The sequence below is a fragment of the Amphiprion ocellaris genome, chromosome 6, assembly GCF_022539595.1.
Source record: "Amphiprion ocellaris isolate individual 3 ecotype Okinawa chromosome 6, ASM2253959v1, whole genome shotgun sequence".
NCBI lineage: Eukaryota > Metazoa > Chordata > Actinopteri > Pomacentridae > Amphiprion > Amphiprion ocellaris.
Window position 1 is genome coordinate 6,324,982 of NC_072771.1, and position 18,459 is coordinate 6,343,440.

The following is an 18,459-nucleotide window of genomic DNA, read 5'->3' on the forward strand; positions in this document are numbered from 1 at the left end:
CCAGGTTTAAAGAAAGAGCATCACCTGGAAAATGTAATCCCCAGGTTTGAGCTCGGTGATGTCAATCCACTGGCAGTCGATGTCATGTCTGTAGGTATCCCAGCAGCCCACAGTGATGCCCTGCTCTCCAAAGTTAGCACACTCGTACCTTTTTTCAATCCCTGCAATAAAAAATACAAACACTTTAGAGAACAAACCGTCAGACAGCATTTGATGAAAACTTGTGAATGTATTATCTGCTTTTAAAGTCGCTCTAAGCTCACTGATGGTCCCTCCTGACACAGAGCAGCATTAGCATCTATTTGTCATCTTCTATCTGGACGCTTCATGTATGGTTCTCTCTTTAGCTCTGTTCTGGTCTCACTTAACTTCTTGTTCACCAACTAGCTGCTGATAGAGCTGAATATGTAGAAAAACTGTTGACTTGTGTCTGGAAACGAGGTTGATAAGAGCAGTGGACCAAAACAGTAAAGTATTGACCCATAAAAAACTCCTTCTAACTGAGTGGAAGTTCTCACTAGTTCTCTGTAGGTTCGGTACCATCAGTCATCTGGTCAACCGTGAAAACAGGATTGTTCAGTGCTGCTTTAAAGACTATATTTGATATTAAAAAAAGAGCTTCTAGCACAGTTTTGAAAAGTGAAAGTGTTTTTGACATCCCAGCAAACATCCTATGGTGGTTCCTACCTTCATCACACTCCGAGTCCTCCAGACAGAAGCTCGCTTTGTGTCCTTCTGCCACTTTGGTTCCATTGAGGCTGAACAGGTCATAGATGGTGAACACCTCCATGCTGTGATAATGCCTACACACACACACACACACACACACAGACACACATAGAAATGGAGTTTTACAAACCTACTCAGAAACATTCTCTGTTGCCTACCGCAGCGCCAGTTTACTGTGCATCAAGATCCTGTAAAATTCAAAATGAAAATGACATCCTGGCACCTGTAATTCACAGCACGTCTTTAAGGTGGGTTAATGTCTTTTAGTGGTCCTGCCAGTCCTGACAAATGGAAAGCTGGTAGCTGTATGAAGCTGCAACAGCTTCCTCCAGAGAAGATGGGAAACCACAAAAATGTGGGACTTTCTGTAGCAGCTTTAGCTGGAGTACACATTCAATTAGAAGGCAGCAGAACATATGGATGTCTAATCTGAGATGTGGTTTCTGGATGTATGAATCCAGCTCTGGTACAGAAGACATTCATGAATGAAAACAGGTTGCTGCTGTGAGTAAATCTCGTATAGAAGCACTGAGAAGACGCTGACCTGTGACAGTCGTGCCACACCCAGGAATGTCTACCAGCTTTGGGCCGGAAGTCCGACTGTCCGTTGTTGTGGATCTGGGAGGAGAAGCGCAGCAGGCGGCGGTAGGAGTTGGCCGGGACCTGGCTGGACGTGGAGGACAGACAGTTCTCCTCGTAGGCACACTGCAGCATGAACATAGGACGGTCCTCCATGTAGGTGGTCTGCTCCACCACCTGAGGGTTCAGCACCAGGTCAGGAGCCGCTGTGGACGGGAGGATGTGATAAAAAAGAAAAACCCACAGAGGAGCAGACGGAGACAAAACAGATTTAGAAACTGAGAAGTGGCTCTGTACAGAGTAAATGAGTAGTTTCTGTTTCAGACTGCAGAGGCCTCTGGTGATTTTCAGTTACGCAAACATTTCTCTGAGGCAGAGCTTCTCCAGACCCAGAAATAATTCCATTTGTTGAATTTAAACTCAATGAGTAGCGCAAAAGGGTGAAAGCTTTTCAGTTGGAAGTGATAAACTGCATAGCAAAGTGGAATTAAAAGCTAAAATGTCAGTTACTTCTTTCCTGTATTCACTACTTCATGGTTAGACAGCTTTCAGGATCTCAGAGGGTAAACCTTCCAGATGGAACATCACACGACTCTAAGCAAACTGCAGCGATGTCTGAATTTCAGGCTCTTACTCTCGGAGCAGGACACTCCGGCGGCGTTGCGTCCGCCTCCCTTGGAGCAGCTGAGGTGGTGTCCGTGGTGCAGACAGTGGGACAGAGACATCTCCGTTCCAGAGCAGCGAACGCCGCTCATCACCACGGCGTCGGCACTCACCTCCCCCGGCCAGTACCACGTCTCCTGAGGAGGAAGATGGAGACTGAACAAACTGGTCAGGAAAGCTGCAAACTGGACCGTTCCGGACTGTTCCGGGCTATTTGTTGACATGCAGGCTCCACATGTGCACAGCAACAAATCGGTTCTAGACACATATTTCAGCTGCACAAACGGTGATGTCGATCCTTTCTGTTGTTTGACCCTTTAAATCAGCACCACTAAGCTCTGTATGATGAGTGAACATCACCCTAAGCAAACACTCCTTCCAGACGCCTTCTATATTGAGAAAGGTCGCAAACTCCAGAGAGAAATCATTGAAGCAATAACCGTTCAGCTCACAAAAGACATGACACCACTTCATACAGTTACCAGAGAGGGTTTAAAAACATGATCTGGTCGCTTGAGAAGCAGTATGTAGTTTTGTTCTTAAATTGCCATCCCAGAGTTGCATGAAAAATGCAACGTACAACCAAACAGAGCTGCCACAGGTAGAACATTCTGCAGTTGCAACAGACAGCGATGGCTCATCTAGATCTATGAAATAAAAATGATCATCACTGTCTGGTCAGAGCAACCCTCAGGCAGCTGTTACAGGTGAGAGGCGCTGGAATACCATGAATTGTTATGAAGGAAGGAGTGCCCTCTCTGACCACTAGGTGGAGCACCAAACCTTCATGCAGTATCATGAATGGGACATTATATTATGCTGATGACTGTGGCTAAAACAGGCAATTAAACTGCAACTTTTTTCCGTGTTGTACAGTGTTATTACCTGCTATGTATTTATTTCCAAAAAGTGCAACTTAAACCGCCAAATAAGGGCTTTTTAAATGATATTCCCATGTCTCTGATGAAGTAGAACACAACACTTTAACCTGGTAAATGTCCCCTATTCCAGCTGACAGTCCTTCTATATAATCACACAGCTCTTCATTCCACAGCTCTGCTCACACTCTGAGAGGCCGTCAGCCCTCCACCTCCACCACGCTGTTTAGGGTCACCCAGTTTACGCCCAGGGCTCTTTTTCTTAACGTCTCCCACATGTCAGCAGTAAGCAGAGGCAACAGAAGGACGTTTGTCCCTCTGAGCATCCACAGACACACAGGACAATGTGGCTGCCAATAAGACAAGGAATCATTTAATACAACTGAAATCAAATCATTTAGGTTTCCTGATTCAAAATTTTATATTTTTCTGTGCACCAGTAGAATTAAAAAAAAAAAAAAAAGTTACTGTCATATTTTCAGCTGAAATAAGATTTTATTTTGTTTTTATTTGACAGTCAGCAGCCTAAACTTGTCCTAAACATCCAAAGTTCAAAAATGCCAGAAATAATCACGCTTACAGCCTGGTAAACTAAATAGTTTTGGTCTCTGTAGTTTATTTTCCGTATAGGGGTGAATCTGTAGAAAACTCACCAATTTAAATTGCATTAAAGCTAAAAGTTGCGCATTAAATTGGTGTCTAGTCAAAGGAGCCGTCACTGCCCCCCTGAAATGTCTGCACGGCTTTCCAGTTTGCTTATTCAAGTTTATTGGAGCTCCTGCTTGTAAATGAAAATGATTTAAGGGGCAGTAATTTGGGGTTTTCAAGTAAGAATGTAAAAATGAAAATTGAAAGTCTAATTTTATGGTGAATGCTGCACAGACAAGAGAAAAAGAATGGCTTCATATTGGCACCTATATACTTCCAGTACTGTAGAGGAACAGGTACTTATTACAAAAGACAGTAAGGCTGGAATGTTTGCACCAAATCCAGTAAAAGTGATGCTAGATGGATCTCTACCTAAACATGTTCAGCTGCTTAGACTGAAAGGTTTTTGTTTTTATTCTTTATTTTAGCAGGTTAGATCAGTTGAGAACTCTTTCTCCTTTCCAATGATGACCTGACAAGAGGCCCCAGCAGGAAGAAGGAGAACAAATAAACAATATATATATATGAAAAAGGACACACACGTGTTTAAACAGAGATTTAAAACTGCCTAAATTAATGCAGTTCAGTTCAGTAAAAATACTGACACTGCAAATGTACTCACTGTCGCATTAATATTCTAGAGAGAAGAAAGAAGTCATGTTACATTTATTAATCTAATAGACTGGAATGCTTCAAAAGCTGGTAGTTGTCTGCAGAGTTGGGTCCAATGAGCTTTCATGGCACTACTGACTGCAAACAGCTTGGTGTGGCCAGTCGGACAGAAAAAGGAAAAAATGGAAAAAGCCATGAGACCATGAATGAGCTACGCCAAAGAAAACTAACAGACTGATGCTGACTGTGATTTAACCCAGGAAAAGGCAGCTGCCGAGGGGGTTACTGGCTTCATCAAGGGAACTGCAGTGCAGCTAGCATGTAGCAGCTATCATAAAGCATCTAGCAGCTAGCATGTAGCAGCTAGCATATAGCATCTATCATAAAGCATCTAGCAGCTAGCATGTAGCATGTAGCAGTGGCTCTCTGGATGCAGTCCATCCATCCATCCATTATCTATACACCGCTTAATCCTCACTAGGGTCATGGGGGGGCTGGAGTCTATCCCAGCTGACTCAGGTGAAGGCAGGGGACACCCTGGACAGGTCACCAGTCTGTCACAAGGCTACATACAGAGACAAACAATCACTCACACATTCACACCTACGGGCAATTTAGAATAATCAATTAACCTCAGCATATTTTTGGACTGTGGGAGGAAGCCGGAGTACCCGGAGAAAACCCATGCATGCACAGGGAGAACATGCAAACTCCATGCAGAAAGATCCCGGGAAAGCCGGGACGCGAACCAGGGATCTTCTCGCTGCAAGGCGAAAGTGCTAACCACTACACCACTGTGCAGCCCTCTGGATGCAGTCAGGACAGAAAAAAGCTGCTTTTTAATCCACCAGCTCCTCAGATCCACATGGATTTCTACCTTCCACCCACAAACGATGATCACATTTTACTGTTGCGTTCTATCTTTTTCTCTACCTCTTTCTGTGCAGACGTTCTAGCTGACTGAGTGCTGCTGTCTAGAGAATAAAGTGGCTGTTTTCTACTATGCCACTATCTATTTACTGGAAGCTGTTTTTCTGCGTTTTCAGGTGGGTTGATGCAGAGTCAGCGCTATTCAGTAGATGTAGGTAAATACACCTGTGCATGCACACAGGTAACATTATTTTTTACCAGCCCCACATACAGCAGTGTCCTACCACTGCTTAGGAAAACACTAATATGCAACGATCAGTTCAGAGGAAAGTTCCTGCAAAACATGATGTCATTTAGTGTTAATTAACAGAAACCCAGAGGTGGTGTTAAATCTGTACAACCCCAATTTATTTATTCACATTAAGTGCTAAAAGTGGCTTTTAGTCGCCACATAGCAGGTCACTTGGACATGCAAAAACATACATTTTCAATAATAAATAGATAATAAACATATATTCATGAGTTTAGATGAAGTAGATCTTTTAAAAAAATGAACTTCTCATGAACTCACAAAGCTTTTCCACTTTTTTCTTGCTCTTAACAGTTTTACAGGAAGCGTCCTTTGGGTCTCCACTTAGAAGCTGTGGCCTTGAAAACTAAAGATGCAGATCTAAGAAAAACAACTCTCAGAACAATCATTTAAAGGCTGAAACCAGTGGAACAGCAGGCTGACCTCCCCCCTGGCTGCAGTGACTCGTACCTGGAAAGCGTTGCTGGCGAAGCCCAGGCCCAGCTGTCTGCAGACCACCATGGCCTCCATGGTTCCCCAGCCCTCGCTGCACACCGTCCCCCACACCAGAGAGCCGTTCTTCTCCATCAGCACCTCCACACGGCCTTCGTAGGGGTTACGGCCTCCACTCAGGCGCAGCTAGGGGGGTGAAAAATACATCATTACATACAAACTGTTGCATGAATCAGTGGGGTTAATTGTCATATAATTTTTGTGTACATAAGTGAAGCTGTTAAAGGCAAAAATAAATGTATGAAAATGTATAGAAGACATAGAGCGCCAGCAAAACGTTTGGACACATTCAACAGTGTTTCATTTTTACTTTTTCTGCATTGTAGACCAAAACTGAAGACATCAAAACTGAAATGAGACATTAGGCGTTAAATCATGGCAAAAGGAACTCCAACTACTGCATACTTCATCCAGTAGATTTCTCAGAGCAGCCACCACTGGCCTAAATGACAACCCAATTTAACTACCATAGTAATAAACACTATGACACCAACCATTTAACCACGTACAGAGAAACAAAGCTCAGCATTCAGTGAAGAAGTCCAGAACATGTCTGGAACTTTGAGTTTCTTGTAGAGTAAAAACCATCAACCTCTGTGAAGAAAGTTTTTCCCTTAGGGACCACCCCTGGAAGGAAGACCAAGACTTCCCTCTGCTGTAAAGGAGCAGTTCACTAAAGGTCACAAACTAACAAGAAATAAACAGTTAACAGCACCGTGGATAAGAGCCCACATCAGTGATTCTCAGCTGTTGGGAGACGGTGTGAATGAGGTGCTCATAGTGGAACTACTGCAAATAAACCACTACTGAAGGAGCCCAATTAGACAAAGTGCTTGAACGAGGAAACATAAGGGACTGACATTAGACCAGTGGAAATCTGGACTTCTTAGCTCCAGCGAATGAGCGGATGGTTCCCATCATGAAGCATGAAGGAGGAACTGTGATTCTGTGGGCAGAATTCAAAGCAGCGCTTCACCGGGATGGCCACCACAACATCTGGCTAGGTCATATTGTTTTTCACAGAACACCCCCTGGCCTCCACAGTCACCCAGCTAAACCCAACTCAGAGGGTTTAGGATGAAGTGGAGAAAGAGAAAGCAGCCAAAAAGTGCTCAGCATATATAGGAACGTCTTCAAGACTGTTGGAAAAGCTCCCGGTGATGACATCATGATGCTGGCCGAAAATAAAGGCTGTGCACAGCAAGTATCAAAGTTTTAAAGAAACTAAAACATGAAACAGATTTTGTTCTGTATACACTTTTCCATATACTGGATGATTTCAAGTATCATTTTATAGTTCTGATGTCTGCAGCTGCTTTGTAAAAAAAAAATACATATTATGTTGAAATTAGTAGAAATGAAGAAAAATCCTTGAATGAGTCGGTGTGTCCAAACTTTTGACTGGCACAGAGAGGAACATTATTGAAAATATTTGCTGACCCTCTCCTGGAAGCCCATAGCAGGAACGTTACATCTGACGGCTGCATCCTCCTCATGGCTGCAATCCACAGCCTCCTTGTTGAAGAAACACTCAGTTATGGACTTCTCAAATCCAGAGCACTCCACCTCATTCATATGCACCGGGCCCATACCTGAAAACACACAGAAACTCATTCAGGTTCTTTTCTCGTAATCCCACAGAAACTGATACAGGAAAAAAAAACATACCAGTGATTATAATGGCAGAGCGAGGACTGCACTGTTTCTGGAGTCAGTTCCATTTAAAAATCAGCCTAACAGCACCTAACCACACCTGACTACTAATAGATAGACAAAAATTTAAAATTTAGCACAGTGGTGCAGTGGTTAGCACCGTCGTCTCACAGCTAGAAGATCCTTGGTTCGTGTCCCGGCCTTCCTGGGATCTTTCTACATGAAGTCTCCATGTTCTCCTGTACATGTGTGGGTTTTCTCCAGGTTCTCCAGCTTCCTCCCACAGTCCACAAACATGCTGAGGTTAATTGGTGATTCTAAATTGTCCGTAGGTGTAGCGTACTAATGAACAGAACATTCCATAGCAACACAAAGATCCAAAGACCCTCTCCCAAAGCTGTAAATTTGTTAAGACACCATTTCAGGAGACGGCTAACCCAAAATTCACCTCCAAATGGAACATCTGCTGATGGGATGTTTGCTACTAAAGGACCATTCACGGCTCTCTTGGAGACAACAGGATGCCTCCTACCTCCACTAGGATTTGATAAGGGTCATAAAGTGTCAACTGTGAGGAAAACCACACCTCTGGAGGATTGGCATGCTGACCTTCTGATCTCCCTAACTAACACACAGAGAACTTTCTACACAGGAGTGAATAGAACAGTTTAAATCAGAACATTAAAGAAATGCAGCATCACCAGAGTGAGCTAGGCAGACAGAGACTTTTTACTCTAAGAATGTGTTCTCCCTATGTCTTCTTTTTCTCATTATTAATGAATGTATATGCTTTTGTGTTTCACCATGTTATAAGTTTACCTTCATGTAGCCTAAAGTCTACAATCGGTAAGTTTATTCTTATGTTTATACCTTCTATTATTATCTCAGGAACCATATGAGATAAACACTGTTTGGTGTCATTTTAATCATTTATTCAGTGTTATTTTAGATCTGTGATCACCATAAATGTTGAACAACTGGATTTGTACATTTAAGAAATGAACTAAGAGTAAGTTAGAAAGGTATTTGGCCTCTGACCTCTCCTGGACAGTGAAGCTCTACACCACTCCTTGGGAGGAACACATCCATGATTGGTTAGATGCTGATTTGAATTTGGCTCCAAAACCTTGTACCGTGCTTTCCAGACTATAAGCCGCTACTTTTTTCTCACGCTTTGAACGCTGCGGCTAATGTATAGTTTTTTACATGCGAGTTTCATGCCATCAATACATTTAGCCTCGTCACATCACAATGAAATTACCAAACAGGTCACAGTGTTCCAATGAAACTGTTCAAATTAAATCAAACGCACTCACACTAAATTCTTCAAATCAGTCAGTTTGCGCTTCATGCACACACCCTCATCATGGAAAACACACGAAGAAATGCATATGATGCAGCTTTTAAGTTAAAGGCAATCGATCTGCCTATCGAAGAAGGAAATAGAGCTGCTGTCGTAAGCTTGGCATTAATGAATCGATGGTGAGACGTTGGAGTCGGCAGCATTAACTGACTCAACGCGTTTTACTGCTGTGTTACTGGCACTGTTCGGAAAAAAGCATTTATTTAATTAAATGTTAAAAAAAGTGTCTGTGTAAATATCTCATGTTACAATGGGGACACCTGCGGCTTATAGTCAGGTGTGGCTTATAAATGTACAAAATTTTTTCTCCTTTGAAATTTAGTGGTGCAGCTTATATTCAGGTGCACTCAATAGTCCGGAAATTACAGTATATAGAGGAAAGTCACTGGAATGTAACTGGGCTTTCTTTTGGAATTTGTCTTGGATGGATGGATGGATGGATGGATGGATGGATGGATGGATGGATGGATGGATGGATGGATGGATGGACGGATGGACGGATGGAGGGATGGATTGATTGATGGACAGTCGATTTAGAAATTATTCAAGCCAGTTCACTATTTGCAGTTGTGCTGGAAATTTCATTTAAAACTGTTTAACATTAAAATTTTCCCACCAGTCTTCACTCAATAACCCATAATGACAAAATAAAAACATGTTTTTAAACTTTTTGGAAATTTATTAAAAATGGAAAACTGAAATCTGTTTTTACAAAAGTGTTCAGACCCTTTGCTGTTGCATTTCAAACTGTTCAGTCCATCCTGTCTCTATTTAATATCCTTAAAATGTGTCTAAAATTTGATTTGTCATTCTGAGCTGTGGGCTGTAGACCAAAGGGAAACATCTCTCTGTAGACATCTAAATTAGATCTACAACACAATAAAGTTATTAAAAAGTGAAGGTGTCTGAAATCTGTAATCCTGATTTTGTGATTCAGTTTGGACAGTGCCAGCGGAGCTGTGGATCCCTGCTTCCTGTCTTCATGCTTGGCTAAGCTAAGCTACACTAAGCTAAGCTAAGCTACGCTGCTGGTTCTACGTTCCAACAGTATTTACTGGACAGACATTAAGTGATTCTCTTACCTCTTTCAACAAGAGAGCAAATGAATGCATTGACCAAATTTTACACAAGTATGTACAGCGTTCTTTAAAAAAACTAATCATTGAAAAATACCCACAAGGCTGATAGTGTTCTCAGTGGAACTGGATGGCAAAGATAGCATAGCTGAAGAAGCCAGTTTAGTACAGAAAAGAGGCTCATACTGATAACAAATGATCAAATAATCAGAAATCCCAACATGTAAGAAACTACACAACAGCAGCTTTAACAACATGAAGTCAAGTTTCCTAAAGACCTCAAAGTTCCTTAAAGGTCCAGTTTACTGAACCTGCAGATCAACTCAACCTGCTCTAAAGACACCAAGGCACATCAACAACATATATTTTATGTCTACTATGCACTAATAATCCATGTTCTCCTCTGTTAAGGTCATTTAGACCATGTTTTCCTCTGTTATGGTGCACTACTACTATCTGAACAGTTTTCTGATTGTTTCCATGTGACTGTTGTTTTTCATGAAGGGTTAGGGTTAGAGAGCCAGTGATGAGAAATCAGGATGGAAAATAAATTTGGAAAAGGAACATTCTCTCCATTTCAACATTTTCCGAGTCTAACATGACTGGAATGTGTAACAATGTACAGCATGTCCCTGTTGATCCATGAAAACTAAACACGGCCTTCTTTTTACCAGTTATTGGGGCAGAATATGCTTTTTTTGGCAGTAAACATTGATAACAGGTGAGCTAGGGCTTTAAAGTCTGTGGAACACATAGCAGATATCTGCTGTGTGTATAATTTAGAAATGGGTTAGTGGCACGTTTCTGTTGGGTGGAGGCTCCAGACCTTCAAACCTGCTTCACCTCCTGTAAACTCCTCATGCAGCATAACTTCATGGAGCCCATAAATGAGACTTTCAGACTGGAGGCCTCCGTGTAAAAATGGCTGGTCAGTAAAAGGCGGAGCACTTCTTCCAGACGCAAACTAAAAACAAGCAAGCTTTGCCTTCTATATTTCTGAATAAGACACCTGAACATTAAGGCCTGGTGAGAAAATGAGACGAACACGTAGAACACGTCACGAACATGTCAGGTTTATAGTGGTGTGGCCGGAGTTTGTAATTTGTAAAAATTAGCTATGATAACGCGTTTCTTTTTCCTGCTGCTCTTCACGTCAGGTAATACTGTCTGGCTTTAATTTTGTTATTTGCAATTATGAGCTATGTTAACTTATATAAATTCACTCATTTTTACATATATATTATTGTTATTACGGTATATTGAACCAGGACATTAAAGTGAAGTTGCACATATTCAATCAAGCAATGTATTTACAATGATCTGATATGTGGTCAGAAAAATAAACCTCTCTCTGTTGTCAGGTAAAACTAACTTTGTCATCTGGCTATATTACTATTTCATTTCTATTAAATTTGTTTATTATATTTCAGTATCACTGTTGCAGAAAATTTGGACAAATAAAAGCAAAACTGTAATTTTTTGTTATTTATTTAACCAACCTTCTAGGCAGTTTTAAACTTTAAATCTACTCTAATGGATATCTTCATGTTAAGATCAAGTCATGATCAGCAGTATGATAGATAGTCTTTGTGCTGACAAACCTAAAAACCCAAAAATAGTTCTAGTGTTCATGTTTTGGTACACCAGAACATAGAGGGAATACATGTTATAAATGATCCTAGAAACCATCTACCACACCAAAGGAAAGGGAAACATGGCCTCTCTAAAAGATGAAGGCTAACACACTGCCAGAACCACTACGTAACGTCATAATGTCAGTATTATGGATACTAGCAGTGGAATGACCCCAACTGGATTTAAAAAATGCTGCTATAAAGTAGAAAAAAAAAAAGCAATCTAAGTGGCAATCACTTTTACCATCAGGTCGAACTTCTCTGGTTCCACAGATGTGATATAAGGAGGAAAAATTAAAGGCTACAATTACTGTCTGACATGTTTAGAATATGTGGTTTTACTCCACAGTCTCCATCCCATGTAGGAAATACACATGGACAGTTGTTCCAGCCATCCAGTCTGTCATTGGCACGGGACAGTTTCAGATCAACCTTCTAATTATTCCAGACATTTTATTTTCTCTCTACATGTCTCTATACTGCTCTCATTTTCTTATTATACAGCTAAGGACAGAGCAGCACTTTCATAAGGAGTATTTTATACATTAGTTTCTTCTTCCCTTTCTCTGAACCATGAAGCGGCTGGAAGAAAGATGAAACATGAAACCAGCTACCTTGTCCCAGGCGACCTCCAGACAGGGCCTCCTTTGCCGTACCGAAGCCCAGCTCTCGACACACCACGGTGGCAGACAGCAGGTTCCAGTTGTCATCACATATGGTGCCCCACTCTCCATTTTTCAGCACCTCCACTCGGCCCTCGCCCACGATGGCCCCGCCACGGAGACGAACCAACGGCTGCTGAGGAGGACAGACAGACGTACTGTAAGGAGAGGCACTGTAAAATGCTCAAAGAACAAAACCACATTTTCCTTATTCTGGTTCTTTCCAAAAGAGCACACTCAGCTGGAAGGTCGGAACATCAACTTTTCCTCTCTGAGATGAGAACGCTGAGGCAGCAGACTGGGCGGCTTCGTGTTTATAGAACATGCCATTAATGCGGTTCTCCCGTTAACTGTTTAGATAAACTGGAAGTGTTTCATTTTACAAGACAACACAGTTTAATCTGGTTTACTGCTGTTTGTATACACCAGCTAAAGGCCAGATGTCTTAATGTGTGGGCTCTGGAACATGTCTTTACACTCACTGTGAACATACTGGCATTATCACTACAATCTTAAAACATCTACCATCCAAAATGTGACACAATCCTGCAAAACAATGGGCTGGAGGAGATGGTACATGTGTTTCAGGTGTACACAATTAAACCAAAATGCTAGGATGAAGCATAAGGTTGATTCTCTCATGACAGCAGCACATAAAGGGTCCCTCCCAACATGTAAACCCTTCATGACCATGGTGTTCCTGGTTGGCAGCGGCCTCTTTCAGCTGGATAATACACACTGCCATGCTAACATGCTGTTCAGCATCGATTAGAAGATCCTGACAGATAGCTCAGAGCGTTGACTCGGCCTCTATACTCCCTATATCTCATTCATCTTCAGGATGTTCCCCAAAAAGCAAGTTTGATCCTTGGAGGCTCCACCTTGCATTTCATTAGATTGAAACGATCAGCTGCTGACATATCAGTGCCTGAAATCATCCGTCCTGTTGTCTTCGCTCATCCTGACTGTTGGAAAGTTCTATATTCAAACAAACTAACTCTGCAGAGTTCCCACATTATCCACTTGTTGGCTTCGCCACATTATGCAGCAGCTTCCCAGACAAGGATTCCTGTTTATTATTGAATTCTAAAGCCTTGTAATTATTCTCACAGCCCAGGACAGCTTGGCTCAGGCTGTGAGCCAAAGCATTATGACTGCCCAGTATGCTGTTGGTCTTATAGATGATGCCAAAAGCACTCCAAGCCCCGAGGGATAGGCTCTACCAGAACTCTGAAGCTTCCTGTGGCATCTGACACCAGCATGTCGATGGAACCTCCTCTCTTCATAGGCCTTACTGATGCTCCAATCCAGTCATAAGGCCACAAACTGGTTCCATCAAAGGTTGGTACATCTGCTCATCATTCCTCCATCCAATGTGTTGACCACAAGAACCACTGTTTACCTGCTCTCTGATATATCCCAGACCCTGATCTATGGTACTGCAATGAGATCATCAGTGTTCATCTGTCAGTGGTCACAAAGTTTTGTCTCACTGGGGCAGGAAAAAACCCTCGGACTCCTGGGGACTGGTCAGTAAATCCACTACAAGCACTTCTTACAAACAGTTTGCAGATGACAGCTCATGTCACGACTCCCTGCTGATATATCTGGTGTTCCACTGAGCTCTCACATGTTCATGCACGGGTTGCCAGTTTGGGATTTGTTTTGATTAGTGACACAATCCAAACGAAGTAGAAGGAATTATCCTGTGTGGCATATCTCAGTCTGCATGTTGCTCCAGTTCAGACAGATCTGTTTGAAATCCTGGTTGGATCAAAGTCACTTTCATGCTTCTTTGGTTCAATTTATTCTCAGAATTTCTTCTCTTTTGTACTTTCAGAATGAATTTTAAAGACAACTACCACAAAAAAGGACGGATCAAAAGATACTGAAAATAATCTCTAATTATCACCTCAATGTTCATTAACTTATTGAATGTGGAAAGAAAATTCATCAAAAATCAAGATATCAAGTTAAATATAATGAAACAAGTGGATGAAATAATAAACTGCTATTATGTAGAAGGTCCAAGTCTTTGGTTCTGATGTGGTGATATTAGCAGATGGTGTCCCTTTTTCTTTCCTTTTTGAACTGCAAACATCTGGCTTCAGGGTAAAATTCCTTTGAGTCAGACCTTCTGAGTGTGTTGGAACATTTAGGATGTGATGTGAGGCAAACCCCTCTCAGTCCGGCCCTCAGCTGTGGAACGTGACGGAGAGCATGCACACTCCCAGCCTCACATCAGAGCGCCAGAGAAGTCACACACAGAAACTCATGTCAGCTCAGGGATTCTTCTCAGCTTGGTTTGAACGGTGCCCTGGTTGCTTACAGGCTGAGTGACTTTCACGACCCCTGAAGTCTTCAGACGGAGTGGAAAAGAATCACTGTTTGAGGTCAGGACAGGAGGGAAGGTTTGTGGAAGAAAAAAACCTTCTATTCAGCATGAACTTATCAAGACACTTCTGATGAAGAAGACATTCTGGTCAAAGCCTCTGTGAGCCCTGTTCAGTAAATAATGTGGAGTACACGGCCGTACGTCTGGATGTTACTGCTGAGTAGCCTGAACCCATGTGTCTGACCTGCTGTTTTACCAGACTTCATTCTGTTGGATTCAGGGTTTCCACCAGATGTTGAAGCTGCAGCTGCAGGGATTTGCTCCCACTCAGACTGTGTGACTGTACTGATGGCTGATGGAGGTGTTCCTGTTCATGCCATTGTGTTAGATGGTGAGTAGGTGAACTTAGACCAGGATGGACGCTTCCCCAAACCGTTTGGAGGTCCATTACTGTTTTCTCCTCATCTTGTAATATGGTTTCTTGCCTAATCCATGACCAGTATCTCCTGGCTGGATAAGGCAGGTCAGAGTTCGTACATTCTTTACTGTTTTCAGGAGGGAACAAGCCTGAATGAATGCAGCCACTCTGAGGGACTGACCTACATGAGATTCTGTTGATTTTAGGTATAGCGTACCTGCCAGTTACAGGTATCGTCCAGAAACTCCACATTTAACTGCAAATAGTTACTGTTTGTGTTTTTGGAAGACATCATAAGCAAAAGTATTCCTCAAAAATGGAAAATTGATTAGAGGTCTGAGAGTAGAACAACCAGGATCTGGAGCCTCGTTCATGAAAGTCCTGCACTGTCTACTCTAATGTGTTTACAGGCAAATATCTATTCTGTACATAATTTTGTATTTCCCACCTTCTGTAACAACCACCGCAGGTCTGAATGAAGCCAGAAGGAAGACGGAGCTCCATAATGTGTTCCATGTCTGGATGTGTGATCTAATGCACAGCTGGTAGATGATAGGAAGATTAAATCACCAATGACAGCTGAAATCTGACCTATCTAATAAACGGAGTGCTGACTGTCTGATATCAAACATATCTTTTAAGAATCTCTGAAACAAAAGAAGTGGAAGTTCAAATGCTGAGAATTAAGACGAAGAAAAACAAACGAAAAAGAAGGTAAAAGGCTACTGAGGATGGAACTTTAAAGAAAAAACCCGGTTTCAAGAGGGCAGGCATTGGTTTGACCTCTAGGAGTTTTGCTGAATAACAGCGGATGTAAACCTGATTCTGTTTAATATAAAACGCCACAGCGCAGCTTTCAGTCTGTATATGCAGTTAGAAACTCCTCAAAGACAACAGAATCATGGCAAACGCACCAAAAAGGAAGAGAGCAGATTTTCCATCCTGAATTCTCAGAAGGAGCAGAGAATGAATCACACCTCCAGGAATCAGCAATCAGCCTCTGTGAATTACATTTACACTTTACTAAGTCAGCTTTCTATTACCAACTGCACTGTGCTCTTTGGGAGGAACTGTTTGTGCCTTCTCTTTATTTCCCTGAATTTCCAGCGAATAGACAAAACTGTGCAGTTATTCAAGCAACTAAAGTGTAAAAAGCATGAGAAGCACTGACTGTTTGCTCAGGGACATCTGAGGAGAGAAACTGAGCTGACAGCAGCTCGCTTTGCATCTCCTTCTCCAAGAATTTGACTACATCATGTCATTTCTGAAACCCAGAGGCGATGACCATGAGGACATTTCCAAAGCAGCTCCAGCTGTAGTTCACTGAGCGACATGCAGCATCCAGCGTGACTCTTGGCTTAACGTCCAGCCAGAACCTCTCACTGAGCCACCCCCTGCAGTAGAGCCAGTGACCTGAAATGAACCCGAGCAGCTATTTCCTCCCAGCTTTGTTTACTAGATCAGTTAGTTCACACCATCTCTGCACCCTGACGCCTTGTTCCAGCGCTCACTGGGATAAAAGAAGAGGTTTTTTACCTCTTGTCGGAAGGCCTTCCTGAATCCCGTCATGGGCGTCGGTGCGAAGGCTCTACCGGGAACGCAGCTCACCACCACCGGCAGCCCTCCGCTGCACGTCTCATTGGACTTCAGGGCTGTAGCCTGGCCCAGTTTGCAGCTGGAGAGATGGGCTTCGTTTCCAGTGCAGTTGACGGAGTATTCCCAGTAGGTGGGCTTCCTCCTGCGAGCAAACATCCTGGACAGGAGCAGGAGAAAGAATGGAGGTGATAAACGGTGATTAAAGGTCCGCTACGTACACCAAAATGTTACATCTACCATTTTATGTGACTGAACTAAAGCTACACAAATCAACAGTTTCATATGAACAATGGGTAAAATGATCATGTATGAAATGTTGCTGCTGGTGATGATTCCATATAGACGCAGCAGCTTCAATGCAGGCTTCACTCACTCACATTCCTCATTCCAGCCTCCTAGAGGGGATTAAATGGAGCTACGACTCTACTGGCCTCTTGGTACACATCAGTTAAATCCTTTCCCCAGACATCCAGAATCATCCAGCATTAAAGAGCTGTAATAATTACTGCATTAGTTCATTCACTGGTGTTAGATTTTCAAATGTTTGCAACTTCTTTAGTTTTTCTGTTTTTGTAAACTTGACGGTGTTGGGGTTGGACTTTTGGTCTAACAAAAACAGTTAATCTGTTTTATTTGTTCCTCCACTAAATAATCACTATTTCAGACAGTAACTGTTGGTTTTATTGACCGTGTCGCTGATTGTTGGCATTAGTCTTACAACAATACAGCCTTCCTTCAGGTTTGTTGAGTGTTGATTACTTTGCACACAGAAAAAAAAAGAAGCAATCAGAGAAAAACAGACACAAAGACAAAAAACTGAAAACAGAAAAAATGCAAGACAATTTCCAGCTGTTGTTGTGGGTTTAATTTCCATCATCATTCACTGTCTTTACCTCTTTGGTAATCGAGCCTTCCATAGCAGATAAAAACCTCTGATCAACTTAATGTTTCCTGTCCAGCTCCAGCTGCCTGCAGGTTTAACCAGTGAAAGATTAGCAGCTAATGCTTTAGCAGCTGAATATTTAATTCAGGAGTTGTTAGAGACCAAACCACAGCTAAAGGAGAGTGAATTAAAAAAACGTACTTCTCAGGTTCTCAGACATAGAAATACAAATAAAAGCTACTGGTTCAGCTGTGTGTCAAAAAGAAGCATAATTTAACCTAAATAATATTGTTTCAAATCCATGATAGTTTATTTCATGAATAATCATGTCTGAATGAATGAACACTGAGTATAAATGAGCCGTCTAAGCTGTGTTCTGTAGCTTGTACGTTGTGGTAGACCGACGGTTCCTGAGGAGTGGATAATCTATACTAAGCCACCTGACACTATAAAACTAGACACAGGGAAGTGATATCAGCATATGGTATCATTAATACCAGGAGGAAAGGTTAGCTAACAGCTGGAGAGTTCACAGTCTTCATGTGCACTTAAACAAACGGAGGTTAATGATCCTTCCAGGCCTGCTGAGGTGCTAATCTCCTCCTCTCCGTTTATTACTCAGCCCATATTCTGTATTTAATGAGCCCCATTAGCAGAATGCCATGTCCTGTGAGCCTGATAGGGTCTGTGTCCTGTGTCTGAAGACAAGAAAGACCAGACTGAAGCAGGACAGGCAGCATTTGTCCTTCATTTGGATCTGGACACTGGAAGCCGTCCAGTTTAAAGCCTGAGGATTGGCTCCGCTGTTTCTTCAGTCAGTGCCGTCCAAAAGCAGCAACCATTGAATAAAGCATGAAAGACGCTGTAGAGGACCATTATTAGACCCCTACTAGGATCATATGTGAAGAGCTGAGTGAGACAGACATGTTGATAGGTTTTATCTCGGCTAGCTCAGGGTGAGGCGTGTAGGGAGATAATTAACTTCAGTCGTCCCGTTTTTCATCGTCCTGGCAGCAAATGTTGGGTTCTGGAAAATCTGAGTTCAGGAATCAGCAGGT

At 42.3% G+C, this 18,459-nt stretch overlaps 1 protein-coding gene across 3 annotated transcripts in view; it reads right to left on the bottom strand.

Annotated features, from left to right (window-relative positions):
- loxl2b (lysyl oxidase-like 2b) overlaps nt 1-18,459 on the bottom strand; it is a 57,183-nt gene that overhangs the window by 4,027 nt on the left and 34,697 nt on the right. For 2 of the 3 annotated variants that reach the window (XM_055011505.1, XM_023292888.3), the window contains exons 5-12: nt 16,459-16,675; nt 12,122-12,305; nt 7,222-7,373; nt 5,740-5,907; nt 1,943-2,108; nt 1,274-1,514; nt 688-803; nt 25-161 (exon numbers count right to left, since the gene is read on the bottom strand). In XM_055011505.1, coding sequence (XP_054867480.1) covers nt 25-161; nt 688-803; nt 1,274-1,514; nt 1,943-2,108; nt 5,740-5,907; nt 7,222-7,373; nt 12,122-12,305; nt 16,459-16,675 — 1,381 coding nt within the window. The remainder of the gene's footprint in view (nt 1-24; nt 162-687; nt 804-1,273; nt 1,515-1,942; nt 2,109-5,739; nt 5,908-7,221; nt 7,374-12,121; nt 12,306-16,458; nt 16,676-18,459) is intronic. The other variant, XM_023292889.3, reaches the window with a different exon arrangement.